This window comes from Alosa pseudoharengus, unplaced genomic scaffold (genome assembly GCF_046254945.1).
Source record: "Alosa pseudoharengus isolate Yale_2024_CS ecotype anadromous, Long Island Sound unplaced genomic scaffold, YU_APseudo_1.1 YU_APseudo_1.1_scf_2, whole genome shotgun sequence".
Taxonomy (NCBI): Eukaryota; Metazoa; Chordata; class Actinopteri; order Clupeiformes; family Clupeidae; genus Alosa; species Alosa pseudoharengus.
Genome location: NW_027468663.1, coordinates 55423738 through 55442765, shown reverse-complemented (window position 1 = coordinate 55442765; position 19028 = coordinate 55423738). Strand labels below are relative to the sequence as shown.

The 19028-nt window shown below is 44.3% G+C and overlaps 3 protein-coding genes across 3 annotated transcripts in view; all 3 read left to right on the top strand.

Annotated features, from left to right (window-relative positions):
• The window catches only part of larp1b (La ribonucleoprotein 1B), a 38058-nt gene extending 33575 nt beyond the window's left edge, over positions 1 to 4483 (top strand). Inside the window, exons 16-18 of the mRNA XM_076295556.1 lie at positions 157 to 266; positions 1647 to 1774; positions 2163 to 4483. Coding sequence (XP_076151671.1) covers positions 157 to 266; positions 1647 to 1774; positions 2163 to 2870 — 946 coding nt within the window. The 3' untranslated portion in view covers positions 2871 to 4483. The remainder of the gene's footprint in view (positions 1 to 156; positions 267 to 1646; positions 1775 to 2162) is intronic.
• Positions 4484 to 5076: 593 nt separating this feature from the next.
• Positions 5077 to 9955, top strand: pgrmc2 (progesterone receptor membrane component 2). The gene is made up of 3 exons (XM_076295555.1): positions 5077 to 5451; positions 8027 to 8182; positions 9831 to 9955. Exons 1-3 carry the CDS (start codon positions 5100 to 5102, stop codon positions 9926 to 9928), a joined length of 606 nt encoding a protein of 201 aa, XP_076151670.1. The 5' UTR covers positions 5077 to 5099; the 3' UTR covers positions 9929 to 9955.
• A 4622-nt stretch (positions 9956 to 14577) lies between these two features.
• asmt2 (acetylserotonin O-methyltransferase 2) overlaps positions 14578 to 19028 on the top strand; it is a 7149-nt gene continuing 2698 nt past the window's right edge. Inside the window, exons 1-5 of the mRNA XM_076296091.1 lie at positions 14578 to 14748; positions 15885 to 15990; positions 16871 to 17045; positions 17772 to 17901; positions 18621 to 18689. Coding sequence (XP_076152206.1) covers positions 15910 to 15990; positions 16871 to 17045; positions 17772 to 17901; positions 18621 to 18689 — 455 coding nt within the window. The 5' untranslated portion in view covers positions 14578 to 14748; positions 15885 to 15909. The remainder of the gene's footprint in view (positions 14749 to 15884; positions 15991 to 16870; positions 17046 to 17771; positions 17902 to 18620; positions 18690 to 19028) is intronic.

Sequence of the window (19028 nt, the reverse complement as noted above, 5' to 3'; positions counted from 1 at the left end):
TATATTCATTCATCCAATGCACAGCCAACAGCTCTGGTGGATATCCCTGCAGTAAGCAGACCAGTTGCTCAACTTCAAAGTTGAGTTACTTCTCTTTAAAGTCACATTTGATGTACACTATTTTGGATTCTGATGTAAGTTTAATGGTGTTTTTAGGTATGGCCTAGAGTGCTTGTTCCGATACTACAGCTACGGCTTGGAGAGGAGATTCAGACCTGACCTCTTCAAAGACTTCCAGGAGGAGACACTGAAGGACTATGAGAAGGGTATGAAACATTATCTATCTTTATTTTTCGTTATTTATTTTTATTTTTCATTATCTATCTTTATTTCTACATATGATGAACTATACATATATTTGGGGCAGCCGTGGCCTACTGGTTAGCACTTCAGACTTGCAACCGGAGGGTTGCCGACCGACTGAAGTGCCCTTGAGCAAGGCACCTAACCTCTCTGCTCCCCGTGCGCTGCTGTAGCAGGCAGCGCCGGGATTAGTGTGTGCTTCACCTCACTGTGTGTTCACTGTTTGGGATTGGGATAAATGCAGAAACCAAATTTCCCTCACGGGATCAAAAGAGTATATATACTTTATACTTTTATACTATACAAGCAGACCTGCCAACCTGTACGCATTTTGCGTAGCAAGCACGCATTTTCACATCAAAATACGGCGCTACAATATTTTACTTCAAACTACGCAAAACGAGCAGACATCCAACTTCTCCGGAAAGCTCCTTGAGCACGTGAATCTCCCGCTAATATATTTCATGCGAGGATGAGAAACAGAGAGAAAGTGACCAGTGAGAATGACAAAGCATAGCATAGTGGCCTCTCTTTATGTTATTTTTTCTTCAGCCAACGGTGGGTTAAATGAAAGACTTGATGAGGTGAGTTTAACAAGTGAATTTACGTTTCCCTAGCTGCCGTTTTGCTGTGAAACTAAAAATATTCCACTGAGTGCGATTGTAAATTCACCTAGGCCTAACAGTTCTCATATCTATGGTGAGGAGTCTAAATGAAAGGATATCTATGGTGAGGAGTCTATCTAAAGATGAAAGGATATCTATGGTGAGGACTCGGAGTCTAAAGATGAAAGGATATCTATGGTGAGGAGTCTAAATGAAAGGGTATCTATGGTGAGGAGTCTAAAGATGAAAGGATATCTATGGTGAGGAGTCTAAAGATGAAAGGATATCTATGGTGAGGAGTCTAAAGACGGGAGATTCTCCTGATGTTCTGTGGTGAGGCAGGTCACAGGTCCCACATTTTATCAGCCGCTCTCTGTTTACCAATACAAACATCCACGTCTGCCGTAGTTAACCCTTGCTCTCAGTGTGGAAGTGTTTGATATCATCAGCGGGGTTGAAAGGGCTCTTGGCCTATCATACGCAAACAGAGTTTGCTGAACTGAGTCTGTGTGAAATTACATGGATGAGGTAATCCCATAAATTGACTGAAGCAGTAAAGTCACAGGTCATCAAAGCTGAATTGTAAATAGTGACACAAATACTTGTGTGTGTGTGTTTGGTGTGTATGTGTGCGTGTGGTGTGTGTGCGTGTGGTGTGTGTGCGTGTGGTGTGTGTGTCTGGTGTGTGTGTGTCTGGTGTGTGTGGGTGTGCGTGTGTGTGTGGTGTTCCCTGTTCAGGCCAGCTGTACGGGCTGGAGAAGTTCTGGGCATTCCTGAAGTACTCCCAGATGAAGAACCAGCCCATTGATCCTAAACTACAAGAACACCTCAACAAGTTCAAGACTGTTGATGACTTCAGAGTTGTGGTCAGTTGTGTGTGTGTGTGTGTGTGTGTGTGTGTTGAAGTTATGTCTGCGATCATATTTTTGTTGGTGACTGTTATTGTATTTAGACATTGTAAATGTCGCCCATAGTGTCTCCCCATAAATTCACATAGTTAACACAGAATGAAACCGAACACATAATATTTATCTTATTCAGATTGTGTAAGATTGGTTATTAGATCATTATTCTGATGTCTGTTTAACTGGCCTGTCTTTGTGCGTGCGTGTGTGTGTGTGTGTGTGTGTGTGTGTGTGGTGTGTGTGTGTGTGGTGTGTGTGTGTGTGGTGTGTGTGTGGTGCGTGTGTGTGGTGCGTGTGTGTGTGGTGTGTGTGTGTGTGTGTGGTGCGTGTGCGCGTGCGTGTGTGTTAGCCCCCAATGGGAGAGGAAGGAGGAAGGAGAAGACGACTCTCATCCTCTGGTGGTGACGACGGTAGGCGAAGACGACACAACTCCAGCTCATCCAGCTCCAAGCCCCTCCCCAGCGCCAAGAGCACCAATCAGACCCCAGCTGCTGCATCTGCCAAAACCACCTCAGCCAATCCCAGCTCGGCCCCATCCACAGTCAAGGCCCCAGCCAAGAGCACCAATCAGACCTCAGCTGCTGCCTCTGCCAAAACCACCTCAGCCAATCCCAGCTCGGCCCCATCCACAGTTAAGGCCCCAGCCAAGAGCACCAATCAGACCCCAGCTGCCGCCTCTGCCAAAACCACCTCAGCCAATCCCAGCTCTGCCCCAGCCAAGAGCACCAATCAGACCCCAGCTGCTGCCTCTGCCAAAACCACCTCAGCCAATCCCAGCTCTGCCCCAGCCAAGAGCACCAATCAGACCCCAGCTGCTTCCTCTGCCAAAACCACCTCAGCCAATCCCAGCTCTGCCCCATCCACGGTCAAGACCCCAGCGGCCAGTGCTGCCACTTCCACAGCCACTTCTACCGATAAAAAAACTGTGCCTTCAAACACCAAGACCTCCACCAGCGAGTCTGCGACCGCCCGCGCCGGACCGAAGCGGAGCGGCTCCTCCGAACCCCGTCGGAAGGAAGCCTCCAAGCCCAAAGATGGGCAGCCACCAAATAAATGACATCCCCTCCCAGGGAAACTCGGCCTTAGTTAGTGGTTTTTCCACCCAGGGATGTGTCTTTACCTGCGATCCTTACCTGTTCCCCGTTAACTCTTTCTGGTAGCCTCGGCTTGAGTATCAAAGCAGACAAGAGGCGTAAGGTTAGCTTTAACTGTCCACCCCCTAACGTTTCAGGTGTGGCACCAGTCAGTAAACACAGTCCCATTTTCAACTCTGTTTTTAGGATGTTAACTTTGTGTCAAAGACGATGTTTAAATCACGTCAATGCACAATGTACGAACAGTTGTTTTTTTTTTTTTAAACAGGATTTTAATCAGGCACCGATTGTAAAGATCAGGAAAAGTGGCTCTAATCACGTTATTTTTTAATTGTAAAAGTTTACAGAAAATGCATTCCTGCATTGAAGGCATTTCTTGTTGCTTTTGGGAGGATGCCTTAAACTTTAAAAAGAAAAAAGGATTTATCAACAGCTACTTAACCCATATCAGGAGGATTTATCAACAGCTACTTAACCCATATCAGGAGGATTTATCAACAGCTACTTAACCCATATCAGGAGGCTTTATCAACAGCTACTTAACCCATATCAGGAGGCTGTTAGTTGTCTTTGGCCTGGCCTCTTTGTTTGTTCCAATATATGTGTGCCAAGTCGGTTGTAGTACAATCTAACAATTTAACTTCTCTAAAACACCTGAAATGAGTCATGACGCAGGGAAATCTCCTCGAGACGCTATATTCACCACATCAGTGTTGTGCTGTCCATATTGGGATAAAATGCTGTGTAATCACTTTTACAGCCGCCTGTAATAATTATCGCAAACATCACAGAAAAGGAAAAAAAATATATATATATATATTGAATGACTGTCAAGGTATACAAAATGGTGGAGGTTGATCAATGGAAAGGTGTGTCTGAAGCTATGACCCTTATAATCTGAAAAATGAAAAAAAAAAATCTATTATGCTGTTTGCATTGTGTGGCTGCTTTCTGGGCAAAAATACCTGTCCTTTTTAGTTAACAGTTGTTTTGGGATGGGACTGGGTGGGGAGTCAGCATTTTATTGATTTACTTAAATTAGAAAGTGTCTGTGTACTTGAAGATTTTTTTTAAAGAAATTATATCTTTTTAAAAAGAGGAATTTTATTTCCACAAAGTTTTGAATTCTATTTGGAAGTGAGATAATTTATTGTTGTTGTTTATTATGTTTATTTGATCTGGATGACTTAAACAGAAAGGATCATAATTTTTAAGCCTTGCATTTATTTGAATTGTAGAAACGATAGAAACCGCACATGACTGCCAGTGGCGCATCCTCCTCAATTGTGTGTTTGCTTTCTCTAGCAGGGAGATACTCATACGCTTCTGTCTTTAAGAGCCTATACAAGTCCTGAATGTAACATATTTAGTCATGAAAAACTGTACATAAAAATGAATTCGAAATAGCGTTCTTTTGATTTGATAAGTTAATTTTATTTTTTCTTTATCCTAGTATTTGTGTGTGTGTGTTTGTGTGCGTGCGCGCGCGTGTGTGTGTGGCTTTAGTGTTGGTATGCATGTTTTTTTTTTTGTGAACTGTAAAATGTAAAAATGCATATAAAATTATAAAATCCAACCTTTCCTGTGTGTCGTCTTTTTTGAGTTGCACATCAGATTTCTGGACACACATATTACACACAAATAAACAGTTAGGCCTACAAAAAATCCTTTAAGTTATAAGTAATAGATTCGAGTTTCTTAGGTGGTCTCTTCAGGAATAGTCATCCATATCCCTATAGTTACTCAAGGATCACCGTTAATCATTTACTGACCAGCGATCAGTCCTGCAGCCTACAATGGGGCAGATTCGACTTTTAAGTACCAACCTCAGCGTTTCAACACGTTGATAAATTAGGCCTGGTGTGTTTGGAGGAAAGGTCAGAAAAGTTTCGCCAAATTAAACGGTTTGTTAACGTTAAGGGGAAAACGTCTACACTGCTTTTGCTAATTCCTCGAGGTCTGGCTGCACTTTGTCCCATTCCTCTCCTGGATTGGGGTATTTTTGGTCTCGCCTCTTTGTTCTAGCGCATGGTCTGTGTTTGTATTGTGTCGGCTGTCAGTTGAACACATCCGGAATTACTACAACTCCCAAGTATGGCGCCATCATGAGCGACGTCCGCCAATAATATTTGAACCACAGTTTGAAGTGGGCGAGTCTGTTGTGTGTGGAACTTGAAGCGCTATCGTGCAGTATGGCGGACGATGGAGATGGTAGGGGTGGAGCAGCAGACACAAGTGGTGGTGGGCAGGGTACAACAGAGGAGTTGGATCCAGGGCCCAGTCTCGGCGGGATGCTGTTTAATTTGTGTATTTTAGTTGTAATTGTCGCTATCGGCTATGGAATTTACCGACGGTGGTTTAGGAGACTTATCGGTGCTGACGCGGCCCAGGGAAGCGAGGCCTTGTCGCTTCCCAAGATGAGAAGACGTGATTTTACTCTGGAACAACTAAGGGAATATGATGGTGTTCAAAACCCGCGGATCCTTATGGCTGTGAACATGAAAATCTTCGACGTTACTACTGGCAAAAAGTTTTATGGACGTGGTAAGGACTCTAATATGGTACAGTCCCTTTCTCCTAGCTGTGTACAATGCTAGCATGCTAGTAATTGTTAGCCAAGTTTAGCTATTCAAGTTATTTTCGAGCTTAGTAACTAGCCAAACACGCTAGCTAACTTGGGCGCTATTTTACGCCTTAACAATATCACAGGTTGAGGCCAGTAAAGCTAGCTACTGCACATGCAGGGTCAAATCTAAGATCATTGCACTTAAAACAAATGAACACTGTCTTGGGAACATTGAGACAATCGTTTAGCGCAACAAGATATTTTGCGCAAATTTCTAAATTGTTAACATGGCCAGTGACTTTCCCCCCTTGGAGACAAGTTTTAAACATTGGAGTGGCTAGCTTGTCCTAGCTTGTTACCTTATAACGTTAGCTGTTACCTGATGTTTGCAACGTTGTAAACTAAGCACACTGACATATCACTTGTTTCACCTTGCCCGTTATACCAAGAGTAAGCAAGTGGAAATAGTAACTCTTACTAATATTACTGCGGAGAGGTTGGTCTGTAGCTAACTTTAGTGACCCATAATGTTATATTTGAAAGCAGAAGTTGACACAAGTGCCTGTGTAGGTTTGGAGGTTTGGTGTAGCTTGCTAGTTAGCTAGCACCGTTCCCAATACTTAACGTAGGCAGCGCCAATTCACGACGCTGTCTATTGTCACACGGAGCAACCTGTCAGATCTTTCAGTTGTCGACACTTATTTGGTTGGCATATTGTGACCTAAAATAGGAAGGCGGAAGAGGCCACCAGAAAAGCAATGTCCGTATGCAGCCAGTAACGTTAGTGACAAAGTCGCTAGCTTGCTACGTCCATTTAAAATTAGTTGACCCACCCACCAACCTCTTACATAATGGGCAGATGAGCTTTAGAAGTGACATCAATGTGTAAATATTTCAGTTTATTTATTTCAAAAATAGGTTATATGTCAGTTGTTAAATCAAAATTTGGTTGGACGCATTCTTCAGTATAAACGACCGTTATGGTGTAGACTGGACGGCCCTGTTCGCTATTAGTTATGTCTCGGGCACGTTGAGACGGCATGGGCTAGACTGCCTACGTGCACTGAAATCAAGTTGATAGATCTCAATAACATATATATCAGATTGTTGTCCTAAATGTCAATTGTGGCTTATATATGAACCACTGTCTTAACAAGCCATCGGTCAACAGGTTGTGCTGTGACATTGAGTTTTCTTAAAGTAACGTTGAAGAGAACAAAACTCGCGAGCCAGGCATGGAAGGCAAACTCGACTGTGGAACTTGTGCAGGTTTCACAGATGCGTCAGCGCTCCCACGGCTCTTTGGTGAGCCACGTCGGAGAAATGTTATCCCAGTTATCCCAGGCGTTTATGAGAGTTTCGTTGGTACCTTAAGCGAAGTTATCAGTCTTTGTCCACTATGGAACAGATAACTTGACTGGGTTTTGTGCAAGGTGTATGTTTCCCATTTCTAAATAGAACAATTATGTCAACAATGTCAACTGTCAACATTTATGTGACAGTCAAAGCGACTCAGCTGGTATCCCTACCCTAAGTGAGAAAACTCATGTTCGTCTCCACACCAACTCACAGCACAAAAGACAACCAGTCTAAAAGCTCAGCTGCTTTGCCACATGCAGATCAGCTGATGAGCCAACACAAACATTATAATAATAATAAAAAAAGATGCACGTTAAGGCTTCTACTTACACCTGGTCACAGTGGTTGCATATTATACACACAAGCTAGTTACTGACATTATCTTTTTGGTCAGTGCTTGTGAAGGTTAATTGATTGGCAGGTCAACCGTAGTCACATTACAAGGATACAAGGAAGTTTGTGCATTTAGGGGGGGGGGGGGGGGGATTGGGATTGGGGGGGCACCAACAAGGAGCACCCGAGAGCAAGAAGAGCATTAGGGAAGATATATCCCCCCTTTTTAACTTCATTTTATTTGTCAATCTCCCTCCTTTGCTTTTTTGTAAGATGGCCTTACCTGTGAAGCACTGTGGGTCAACTTTGTTGTTTCAAATGTGCTATATAAATAAAGTGACTTGATTTGACTTGAAGAATGGTGCACCTGAAAGTGGCATGGGTGAGGTCACTAAGCTCTCGTGTGGACTGCCAGGAATCTCTTTCAGGTGCGTATTACTGCTAACAAGCACTGGAGGTGTGGAGCAGGTTTGGGCAAAAGGGCGGCGCATCTGCGCGCGACAGGGCCGTGGCAAGGGTCTGGCCCAGCTGTTTTGGGTTGCCTGTGTTTACAGAAGTGGCCTCAGGCTGCTGCAGGCGCTAACCAACATTCTTGACATGCTTGTGGGAGGCTCAGTGTGATTCGTTTAATAGTGTTTCTCTGGTCGTAAATCCAGTCATGGAGAGGAGAGGAAGTCTCCCAAGAATATTCAGTTTAATATTTATTTAAATACAACTGGTTTTGGTGTAGGACCCAAGTTGGAGTAAAGATGTCACCCCCCCTTTACTGTTTACTGGTATGTATACTTATTCTCTCTCTCTGTCTTTTTTTCCGCTAATCAATCATGTGTCTGCCTTCTCCCCCGTCACTTCCCCCTGCAGACGGTCCGTACGGCATCTTTGCGGGTCGGGACGCGTCTCGAGGCCTGGCCACCTTCTGCCTGGAGAAGGACGCGCTGCGGGACGAGTACGACGACCTGTCAGACCTCAACGCCGTGCAGATGGAGAGCGTTAGAGAGTGGGAGATGCAGTTCATGGGTGAGGAGGACCTCCGGGGTCATATCCCAGCATGCACCAGTCAGGGAGAGCACTACCATATGTGCAGCCAGCACGCCGCACGCACTCATTTCACTCCCAGAGCATTCTTTGTTGACACCTGGATTGCACACACACACACACACACACACACACAAACACGTCACCCTGCACATAACACTTAAGGGAACACCAACAGGGCATGGACGAAGTCCAAGTAGACTTTGAAGACTTATAAAAGCATAATAATATACAAGTCTGTTATGTCTGAAACTGCATGTCCGCAAGACAGTTGAATTAAAGCGTTACTCTTACAGGAGCACGTACACACACTTGGACAAACACACACGCACATGCACGTACACACACACACCAAATCAGCTGACTCTGGTTACACACATACACACACACACACACACTAAATCAGCTGACTCTGGTAACACACACACACACACACACACACAGACTGTAGTCCACGTTTAGCTGTCCCAGCCCCAGCGTCCCTACGGGAGCAGATAGAGTAAGGAGCCGAGCCGCCATCAGGTCCTCGCTCCTGCTGATAGCTCTGGTCCGTGGCCGTCATCACCTCACCTCTCTCTCTCTCTGCCGCTGCGATGCCCCGCGGCCCAGCAGCCAGGCCCAGCTCATTCAGCTGACGAGATTAGGGTGCCCACAGCTGACGAGATTAGGGTGCCCACAGCTGACGAGATTAGGGTGCCCACAGCTGACGGGATTAGGGTGCCAACAGCTGCTAAATTGCTTTATTCTACCTGACATGACTGCAGGAGGGCTTAGTAGTGAAACCAAGCAACAGTGGTTGATGTTTTTAACCGGCCATCTTCAAACTAAATGCATTAGACTCCAGCTCCCAGCATCTGCAAGTCTACAGTTGTAGGATTCACCGCTATGAAAGGACTAACAGTCAAATGTGTAATGAAGCACAGCACAGGCTTACATGTTGTTGTTGTTTATTTGGGAGTATTGTACAAGAACACCGTTCACCGTTGTTGTGTAATACCCTGGAGGTTCCCTCTGTAGTGTAGACAAGGTTTATGGTGATGGATGCTTGCGTGGCCATGAAGCGTGAGTTGTGTGTATCCAGAGTATACAGTGTTTGAGCGCGCATGCTAAATGGAGCATACAATATGCGTCTCTTTTTTTCTTTGATTGGGGGGCTGCTGTGAAGAAGTAGCTTATAAGTATAAGTATATATACTCTTTTGATCCCGTGAGGGAAATTTGGTCTCTGCATTTATCCCAATCCGTGAATTAGTGAAACACGCTCGGCACACAGTGAACACACAGTGAGGTGAATCACACACTAATCCCGGCGCAGTGAGCTGCCTGCAACAACAGCGGCGCTCGGGGAGCAGTGAGGGGTTAGGTGCCTTGCTCAAGGGCACTTCAGCCGTGCCTACTGGTCGGGGTTCGAACCGGCAACCCTCCGGTAACAAGTCTGAAGCGCTAACCAGTAGGCCACGGCTGCTTAAGCAGAACTGTGTTTGTTTTTTCTGATGTCTTGTTGTTCTGTGTACCTTCTTGATCCTGTTACAAAAATACAGCAACGTAGAGTTTGTGTGTTGTTGTTTTTTTTGAGTGCTGTTGACTGATGCCGTTTGTTTGTTTGTTTGTTTGTTTGTTTGTTTCATTAGAAAAATATGACTACGTTGGTCGCCTGCTGAAACCAGGGGATGAGCCATCAGAGTACACAGACGAGGAGGACGTCAAGGATCACGCGAAGCACGAGTGACTTGCCCGCCACACTCGCCCCCCCCCCACCACCACCACCACCACCACCCCCACGAGTGACCAGCCTGCCACACTCGCCCCCCCGCCACTCCCCCCCCCCCCCCCCCCCATGACCAAAGCCTGGGCCCAAACAGCTATTTCCAAACCACCGTACTCTACCCATCGGCCCAGACATGCGCGCGCAGACACACACACACACACACACAGAGAGACGCACACACACACACACGCACACACACAAGCACACACTACATGCATCAGGCTCCACTTCTAGCTCCGCTTGCTCACAGCGGCATCTTGCCTCTCCACCTCGCGTCCAGTCTCCGCCCGTGCCATAACTCCTTCGTCCACTCAGCCCTCTGCCCTCTACCTGCCCTTCGCTCTCCTTTCTTCTCTTGCCATCTTCTCATCCCTGTAACCCTGTGGCTGTTCTGTGACTGTGCTCTGTCTCCTCTCTCTGTCTCTCAACCTGCACCCCAACCCTTGTATACGGGAGAGACGAGCTGTTTTGGGACCGTATTGGGCCACTGCCGTGGGCCTGGGGAGAGCGTGTGTATGCGGCTGGGGTGGTTTGGGTATCGGACTGAAATGTTGTGGATGAGGAAAGAAAAGAAGAAAAACGCGTACATTCACATACAGACACATAAACATAAAACAAAGAAACACAATCTTTTTTCTGTCTCTCCCTCTCTCTCTGTCTCTGTTATTTGCGGATGTCACTGTTTGTACCCGAGTTTTGGCTATGCCTTATAATAGTGTATGAACACTGAGTGTGTAGGGTGAGGATGGGAGCTTTCTGTGTGCGGAGTCCTCTATCTTTCACGGGGTGGAGAGGTGGAGGGCCTTTATTCCCGTTGTTGATCGTTCACTCATGTTCATTTTTTTATATAACGATGATTATCATAATGTTTGAGCGCACATCTCTTGAGCCCCAGAGCAATCAGTTCTCGCACTCGCCCAAACGCCTGTGTGATGCTTCCCCTTTTAATTCTGACCAATGAGAGAAAGGCAAGTACAAGATATTAACTAATCGAAAGGCCAGTTGAGCCATGGCCTGTCCAAAGCTGAGCTGACGGGAACGGGGTTTGTTTTAACCATAGGTTTTTGTATTGTACGTACTTCCAATGACAGTTTGTCACTATGTGATTGTATAAATAAGAAAAGGAGGAAATACTAGATTGTAATTTGTTTCTTTTTGTTTGTTTGTTTGTTTGTTTGTTTGTTTGTTTGTTTGTTTGTTTTGGCGGGTGGTTTGGGGATTGTTGCCATTAAAGTACTTTTTGAATCACATTAATCTGAATGGCTGGTTCGGGGAAATAAAAGGGAAGGTCAGTTTGTTGACAGGCCTAATCATTTGACTGTTTACATGCCAGTCAGCCGAGGCCCCGACCACATACGGTCCGAGTATTAATTGTGCCTTATTTCCTTTTTTCTACTACAAAAGTACTGAGCAGTCGAGGATTAGCAAAAAAGAAAAAAAAAAGATGGGAAAAGGAAGAAACAAACTAAGTAACGTCCACAGTGGGGAAAAAGAATGACAATGATCTCCCCATTATGTTTTTTTCTTTTCGTTTTTCATCTTTGTTTTGTGGCGGTGTTGTAGACAAAACGAAAGAATGCAATCATTATCCATAACTATATCCAGACTAAAAAGGCATGCTTGTGTCTGCACAAAGCAGACAGCAAAGACTTTCCTTCGTCACAACCTTGTACATAGACTTTACAAAACGATTCAGTGTTACTGCCATATTTATGTAGTTGACGAGCGCCATGTACTGCTGTGTTGTATTGGCCAAAAGCCCCATGCTGTCTCTTCTGGTCTCTGCCCTTTTCCTTCTCTCTCTCTCTCTCTCTCTCTCTCTCTCTCTCTCTCTCTCTGGTTTTAAGATCTCTGCTAAGGCTTTTATAAGCGTGGGGAGCCACCAAAAGAACGTGTAAAAGTGTTTTGGGGTTAGGGGGAGGTTGGGTGGTAGGTGACAGTTAAAAGGGGTTTGTGTTGCAGCGGGGGTGGGGCGGGGGGTTGTTTTGAGGGCAGAAACAAAACTTTAGTCAATTCTGTAAATATGTGTATTATTTTATTAAAGCATGTGCAGCCGTGTGACCTGACCTGCTGGGCTCCCAAGTCATTGTATTTAAAATGTTGGGTTTGTGCGCGTACGAGATAGGGAAAAGGAAGTGTTAATGCATAAATAAATAATAAACGGATTTGGTTAAGAATGGTGTAAGTCGCCGTCTCTCTTGGGTTTTGGGGGCTGTCTGTGGTAACTTTGCTTTGAGGTTCTTCTTGACCTAGCGCACCTTGCTGAAAGGTGTGATAACTATCCTTGGCCACTCCCTGGGGTGTGTTTGAGTTTAGTGACAAAGCAAAGTAACTGGCTAGCTTTGGGAGCAACCGCTGAATTCTAAAAGAACGCTGCACTGAGCAGCTGTGGATTATAAAGTGACGTGTTGTTTGGAGATCAGCGGTTACTGAAGTTACCTGTGTCAGCCAGTAGTCTTGCTTCATAGTATACCTGTTAAAGTCTGTTAAAGTTGACCCAGAGGAAGTGGTTAACATTCTAATAGAGGAGGCCAGTGCTTCATTCTCCCAACAAAACAAGGACATCGATTACATTAGATTCAACTTTGTCATTGTGCAGAGAACAAGACATAGACAATGAAATGCAGTTTTGCGTCTAACTAGAAGTGCAAAAAAGCAGAAAAGTGCAATGTAATGTGCATAGAGTGCAATGTGATATCGAAAACTTTGACTTTCCTTCCCTATTTCCTACACCGTTTTCTGCCCTTGCAACATCTTTTGGCTTGGCCTGGTTGGACTTTAAGGAATCTTGCAATAACCATGTAGATTTTCTTCAGAGGCCCGTAGGAATGAAGTGTTGGCAGGCACAGCACACTGTAAACATGCAGGCCCAGCCAGTTAGATGACGCCAGCCCTGCTTTGACTTCTGGTAGAGAGTTGAAACTGTTTACTTTAGAGGGATATTTATGCCAACCTTTTTTCAGTTTGCCTATATCTCTACCGTGTTTGATCATCTTTCTCAACATGGCATGGTGTGGCTAAATGCCAACCCCTTCATAGCTTTAACAACAAATTTTAGACTTTCTACAGACAGATGTCCACTGGGCCTAACTGCATGACTTAACAGACTAAAATATACTGCTCAAAAAAATTAAGGGGACACTTACAGTTTTCCACAATTGTTAAAACACATTTTTTTTAAACCTTCCACTTTTTTCTCCATTCTCAAACTACATTCACAGAATGTTTGACAGTTCTTGCAAAATAAAACACTCGCCTCAAAAGTTTTACTTGTGCTCAGAACCAAACAGTGTCAGAGTACCGATCCAGTGTATGATTGAAGTGTTCCCTTACATTTTTGGAGCAGTGTATATTTTTTATTAAAGATGGGAGGATTGACAGACTTACACAGGGTTCCCACAGGTCATAGCATTTCTGGAATATAATTTTGATGAAGTCTATTCCAGACATGGAAAGTCAGGGAATTTTATTATTTTTGGAGCAAAGTCATGGAATAGCAGATGCAGCAGTTTAAAATGTACTTGCCAAAATACATTAATACAAATATATTTCCACACAGAATTAGTGTATATCTGGTTATTAGCTTTACTGCTTGCTTGACTGGTTGTAGTTAGACCAACTCTGTTAATTCATTGTCCATTTATTAATCTTCCGCTCTAAAAATAAAGTCAGATTCTTGAACGCTACGCGGCTCCTCTGAAATCATTGGTCAGTATAGTGTCCCATTTATAGGTCATGTAAATCCGTTTTTTTGCAGGGAAAAGTCATGGAATTTTACGTTTGATTTAGAGTGGGAACCCTGCTTACGGGTCTAGGTGTGTGTGTATTACTATAAAATGCACACTGTGTATTCTGTTTATGGCGTCATATGAAGTTTTAGCAGCCAAAGCAAAAGAGTATAGAAGTACTTCTATATTCTTTGGCCAAAGGTTCACTGTCTTCACATTTCCTTTCCACCACAACTGAATACTCAATACTGAGATTTCCGCATCATAATGTGCCAATCAGGCTACAGACTATCAAAATGTAAAGTGCATGGCTTAAAATAGTTGAACATTTACTATGCATATTTACCTCAAATGTCTACTAGTGATGACAGCCACAAGGATCAGTGACCTGTGAACCCTCATGGGTTTTCCTTCATGTTGGAGCAGCATCATTGAGTGACCTGAAATACTTATTCAGATATTTGCATGTTTTTTCATGTAACTTTCTAACAGTTTGACTTTTAAGTCTGGTCGCTCAGGATGAAGATTGAAGCGGTGGGACTATACATACACTGCTCCGGGTGTGTAGGCTATGTGTTCTTGGTGAGCTCATCCTGGCCCCTTTAGTGTGTGTGTGTTAGCCCCCAATGGAAGAGAGAATGGGTGAAATGCAGAGGACAAAATTCCTTCAGGACAAATAAAGTATCTAAACTAGGTTTCTATGACTTGTATGTGTTTGTGTGAGCAAAAGACATCACTTTGCTTCCTCAGCTCAGCATCATAACTTGTCAAAGTTACTACAGCGGTCAGCTGCACCTTTGTGGTGTCCGGACTATCAAAGATTTGGACCGCTGGAATGTGCACGCCCTCTGTCGGCTGTCACCTAGTCAACTGCTGTCGGCATTAGACCCTCGCGCTTGAGTGGTCCTGTTGCCTCCAAGAAGATCTTCGGGTCTTGTTGTGCACATAACATTGTTCTCGATGGAGCAAGAGCAACTGTAACTAGAATTTTAGCCGCAATACGAAGGCAAACGGACACACGCAGCTAAATTGTCACCAGCCGGCTTCTATCTGGTAAGTTAGCATGCTAACAGAAAAATGTTGCACAAAAGGATTTTGATAGGCTACAGAATGTAACGACCAGCTGCATCTCGAAACTTTATGTAACCGACGTATTCCGTGTTTTTAACCATTCCTAAACCACCGTCTGTCACTGTCGAATATTTGCGTTCATCCATGTAGCCAGATTTGTTTATGAGCAGGATACATGATTCACCGAATGAAAGCAGCAGCAGGCTCACATCTACATACTTGTCACGTTTAACGTTATATCTGGGACCCGGACGAATTGTAATTGTAGATGTAAACGTCCCTTTTGTGTTTAGTTGTTTTTGTTTTGCTTTGCGTAACCAAGCTTTCACTAAAACTTAGCCATGCAGATCAGTTTGGTATTCAGAAAGCCTTAAGCTACTATGGTCGAATTTAGTGCAATTTCAGATGGATTTTTTTACTATTATTATTAATGTCGTCGTCAGTGTGTTTGAAATAACACCAGCATGTGCATGTCCCTGCATACAGTAGTCCTTGAGCTTTCTTGCTCCATCAATTTTGATTGGAACTGAAATGATTGAAAATGGAAAAATAACTGAATTGGTGTGAAATGTATTGTGTAAATGAAGAGTGTGACCAGTTCTGACAGCCATGCCTGCTCTCCTAAATTCTTAAGCCTGGATGCACACTTAGCTGTAGGCCGGTAAGGGGAACTAGGCTATTTGAAGACTAACTGAGATTGAAAAAAAGTTTCCTGAAATAAATAATCTCTTTCCAAACTGTCGTCTCTGTAAACAACATGAAAATATAGTAATTAGAAACAGCAGAATCAGAAATGCAGTACATTTTATAGTACACTCACAGGAAGGGGCACTAGATGCTATAAATTATTTTTGGGGTTACGCAATATCCTGCAGCTTCCCTCACATCTGATCTGCCTGTGAAGTAACTTTGGTTAAGTAGCAAAACAGTTGGTTTAGTACTGAAAGTTTTATTAAATGTGGATTGCAACAACATGTCTGTCTAAAAGCTTGAACTTAAAATGAACAGTTATGTTGAGGTTTAAAAGTGATGGACTCTTGTGGCCATTTGAAACTGACGTGATGCCATTTTATAGTCAACAGTGAACTTAATGTGTTTTGTTTGTTTCCATTTCGAAGATAACAGCCCACAGAAGTCTGCATCATGGCAGAGCACCTTTCTCAGAGCGAACTGGACTACCCTTTCAAACTGCTGGAATACTTCAACGGCTTCAGAGTGTCTAAGGTTGTGTGCAGTGGATTGAGAAGCTATTTGATAAACTGTCTGTCTAATCAAACACACAGTAGACTATCATGGAAGGTTGAAATGTGCCATTAATGTAATCTGTATTACAACGGCTGAAGGGTTTAGGAAAGAGCAACTCAGTCTGTCAGCAGACTCCCACGTGTCTCACTCTCACAAGGAATGAGTGTGTTTTTTTCAATCTTTTTTTTATCAAAAGCCTAAAACAAGCACACACACCCCACCCCAAGGCAAAACAAGCCAAAAGAAGTGACTGTCTCTAAAGGCCGCCTTTCATTGGATGGTTATGGTGACCTCGCCTCATGAAAAATGGAAGGAGCTCAAAATGACTCGTTAGAGGCAGATGAAGCAGCAGTAGTTCAATAGAAAGGTTATAACAATGTAGTGTGACATAGGCTAAGGTTGCAGGAAGCAAAGACGCGTTTGGGAAATAATTGTCCTGCAGGTTGTAGTTCTAGACTATAGAATCAGGCACGACACTTTTGATCCCGTGAGGGAAATTTGGTCTCTGCATTTATCCCAATCAGTGAATTAGTGAAACACACTCAGCACACAGTGAACACACAGTGAGGTGAAGCACACACTAATCCCGGCGCAGTGAGCTGCCTGCAACAACAGCGGCGCTCGGGGAGCAGTGAGGGGTTAGGTGCCTTGCTCAAGGGCACTTCAGCAGTGCCTACTGGTCGGGGATCGAACCGGCAACCCTCCGGTCACAAGTCCGAAGCGCTAACCAGTAGGCCACCACTGCCCCCACAACAATGGCAAAAGCTGAAGATTTGAAGTTTATTGTGCAGTTCTCCACAGGTGATAGTGTATTGTGCACTTCTCCACAGGTGATAGTTTATTGTGCACTTCTCCACAGGTGATATTTTCTGCGTGTGAGCTCGGGGTGTTTGACCTCCTGCTGCAGTCCCAGAATGCCCTGCAGGCTGGCGAGGTGGCGCGGGAGCTGGGCACCAGCCAGGATGGCATGGAGCGTCTACTGGACGTGCTGGTGGGCATCGAGATCCTGGAGGTGGAGCTCAAAGAGGGCACAGGTGCTGGTGTGGAATAATCACACACACACACACACTCATACGCACACACACACTCACATGCACACACTCATGCACGCATGCACACACACACACACACACTCATGCACACACTCACACACACACACACACACTCATGCACACACACACACGCACACCCACACACAGACACACGCACGCGCGCACACACACACACACACACACACACACACACTCATGCACACACACACCCACTCTCACTCTCAGTCACACACAATAGTTCATACTGTTCTTGAAGGAGGAAGAACCTTTGGCTTGCAGTGGTCAGGAGAATGGGTGTCAGAGCAACAGCCTGTAGCTGCATGTGTCTGTTTTCAGCAGGCTCAGTGGTAACAGCCATCATTTCAACAGGTGGACCTCATGCTAGCAATGCTAGTTGCAAAGTGTTGAAGCCACATGTGACTCAAGGTGGCCATTATCTGTAACTACACACAGTGTGGCGTTTCCACATGTTGTGTTCCAAGTGTCCGTGTGATGCTCTTCTCTGTGTAGTTCTGGCTTGAGAGCTGTTCCTCATTTCCTTCCTGTCTCCTTCCATAGTCATGCATGTGCACATGCTCACAGCCGGAGGAGAGGAAGCACAGATACCAAATGAGGCAGTTAGAGAGACATTGGATGGATATTGAATATCTAAATATTGTTGTTGTTGTTGTTGATGATGTTGTTGTTGTTTATTGTTTGTGTTGTTAGCTTACTACAGCAGCACAGACGTGTCTAATCTCTACCTGGCCAAAACCAGCCCCAAATCCCTGCATGACATGATCATCTACCAATCCCAAACCATCTACCCGCTCTGGAACAACCTGGTGGACGCAGTCAGGTGAGTAATCAGTGTCCAAAGCAGACCACCCCAGTGCTGAGGGATACACAGCGAAGCAAGGTTGCTGGCTTACGCAGGTAACCTCAGGAGTAACCGCTGATCTCCAAACAACACGCCACTTTAGAATCCACAGCTGGTCAGTGAAGTGTTCTTTTAGAGATCAGCGGTTATGCCGCATTCCAGTGCTCCCAGAGGTACCCGGGTTAGCAAGTTACCCTGGGGCGCGTTTCCCATAACCAACTTTGTTGGTAGCAATGCAATTTCCCATTGCCAACCAACTAAGTTGCTAACAGGTTAGCAACTATGGGAATGGGAAACGCACCCGTTTGGTAGTACAGCCACCTGGGATTTGATCCTGATACAACTAGACGTCTCCTCTGAAATGGGACCAGACTAAACGCATCTGCTACTCTCTGAGTCGGACATGTTGATGTGGATGCCAATGACCCGGACTGGCACTCTGTGTAGAAGTGTGACTCTGGCTTTGTGCCCACTGAGTGGGACTAGTAGGGACAGAGAAATACATAGTGCAATATAATAATGCATAGTAATACATAGGACAAAGTGATCTATTTATCAGCATTGGCAACCTTAGCACAAAGCTGACAATTGAACTTGCAGTAATACTTCCACCTGAACATAAAATGACATTTTTTGATATAAGAAGCATCACCCTGTTTTATTTAAATGGTCTTTCTTTACACATCCTTTTTCTGCAGGGAAGGGAAGAATCAGAATGAAAAAACCTTTGGGTTATCATCCGAGGATATCTTTTCAGCCATTTACAGGTATGAGCCTCTTCATTGTGATGATTTGGATGAGAAGGAACAGGGACACACACTGTGTGAGCATCAAAGATTCTAGAACGGAGCTCTGTTCTAGAATCTTTGGTCAGCATGCTATTCTTTTTTATTCTTATTCTGTAAGCTTGTCCATACAGTGTCATTAGAATGGCATGATGTCTTGTCAGAAAAACAAATAAACGCTTTGCCTTATTCAAAGACCCTTTTAAAACATGATCCATGTATAAATCCTCATAATCTAACCATTTGTTATTTCTATTATTTTCTATGACATGCATTGTTGTGTATTATTAAAATTTCATCACTCTGTGTGTCGCTGATGAT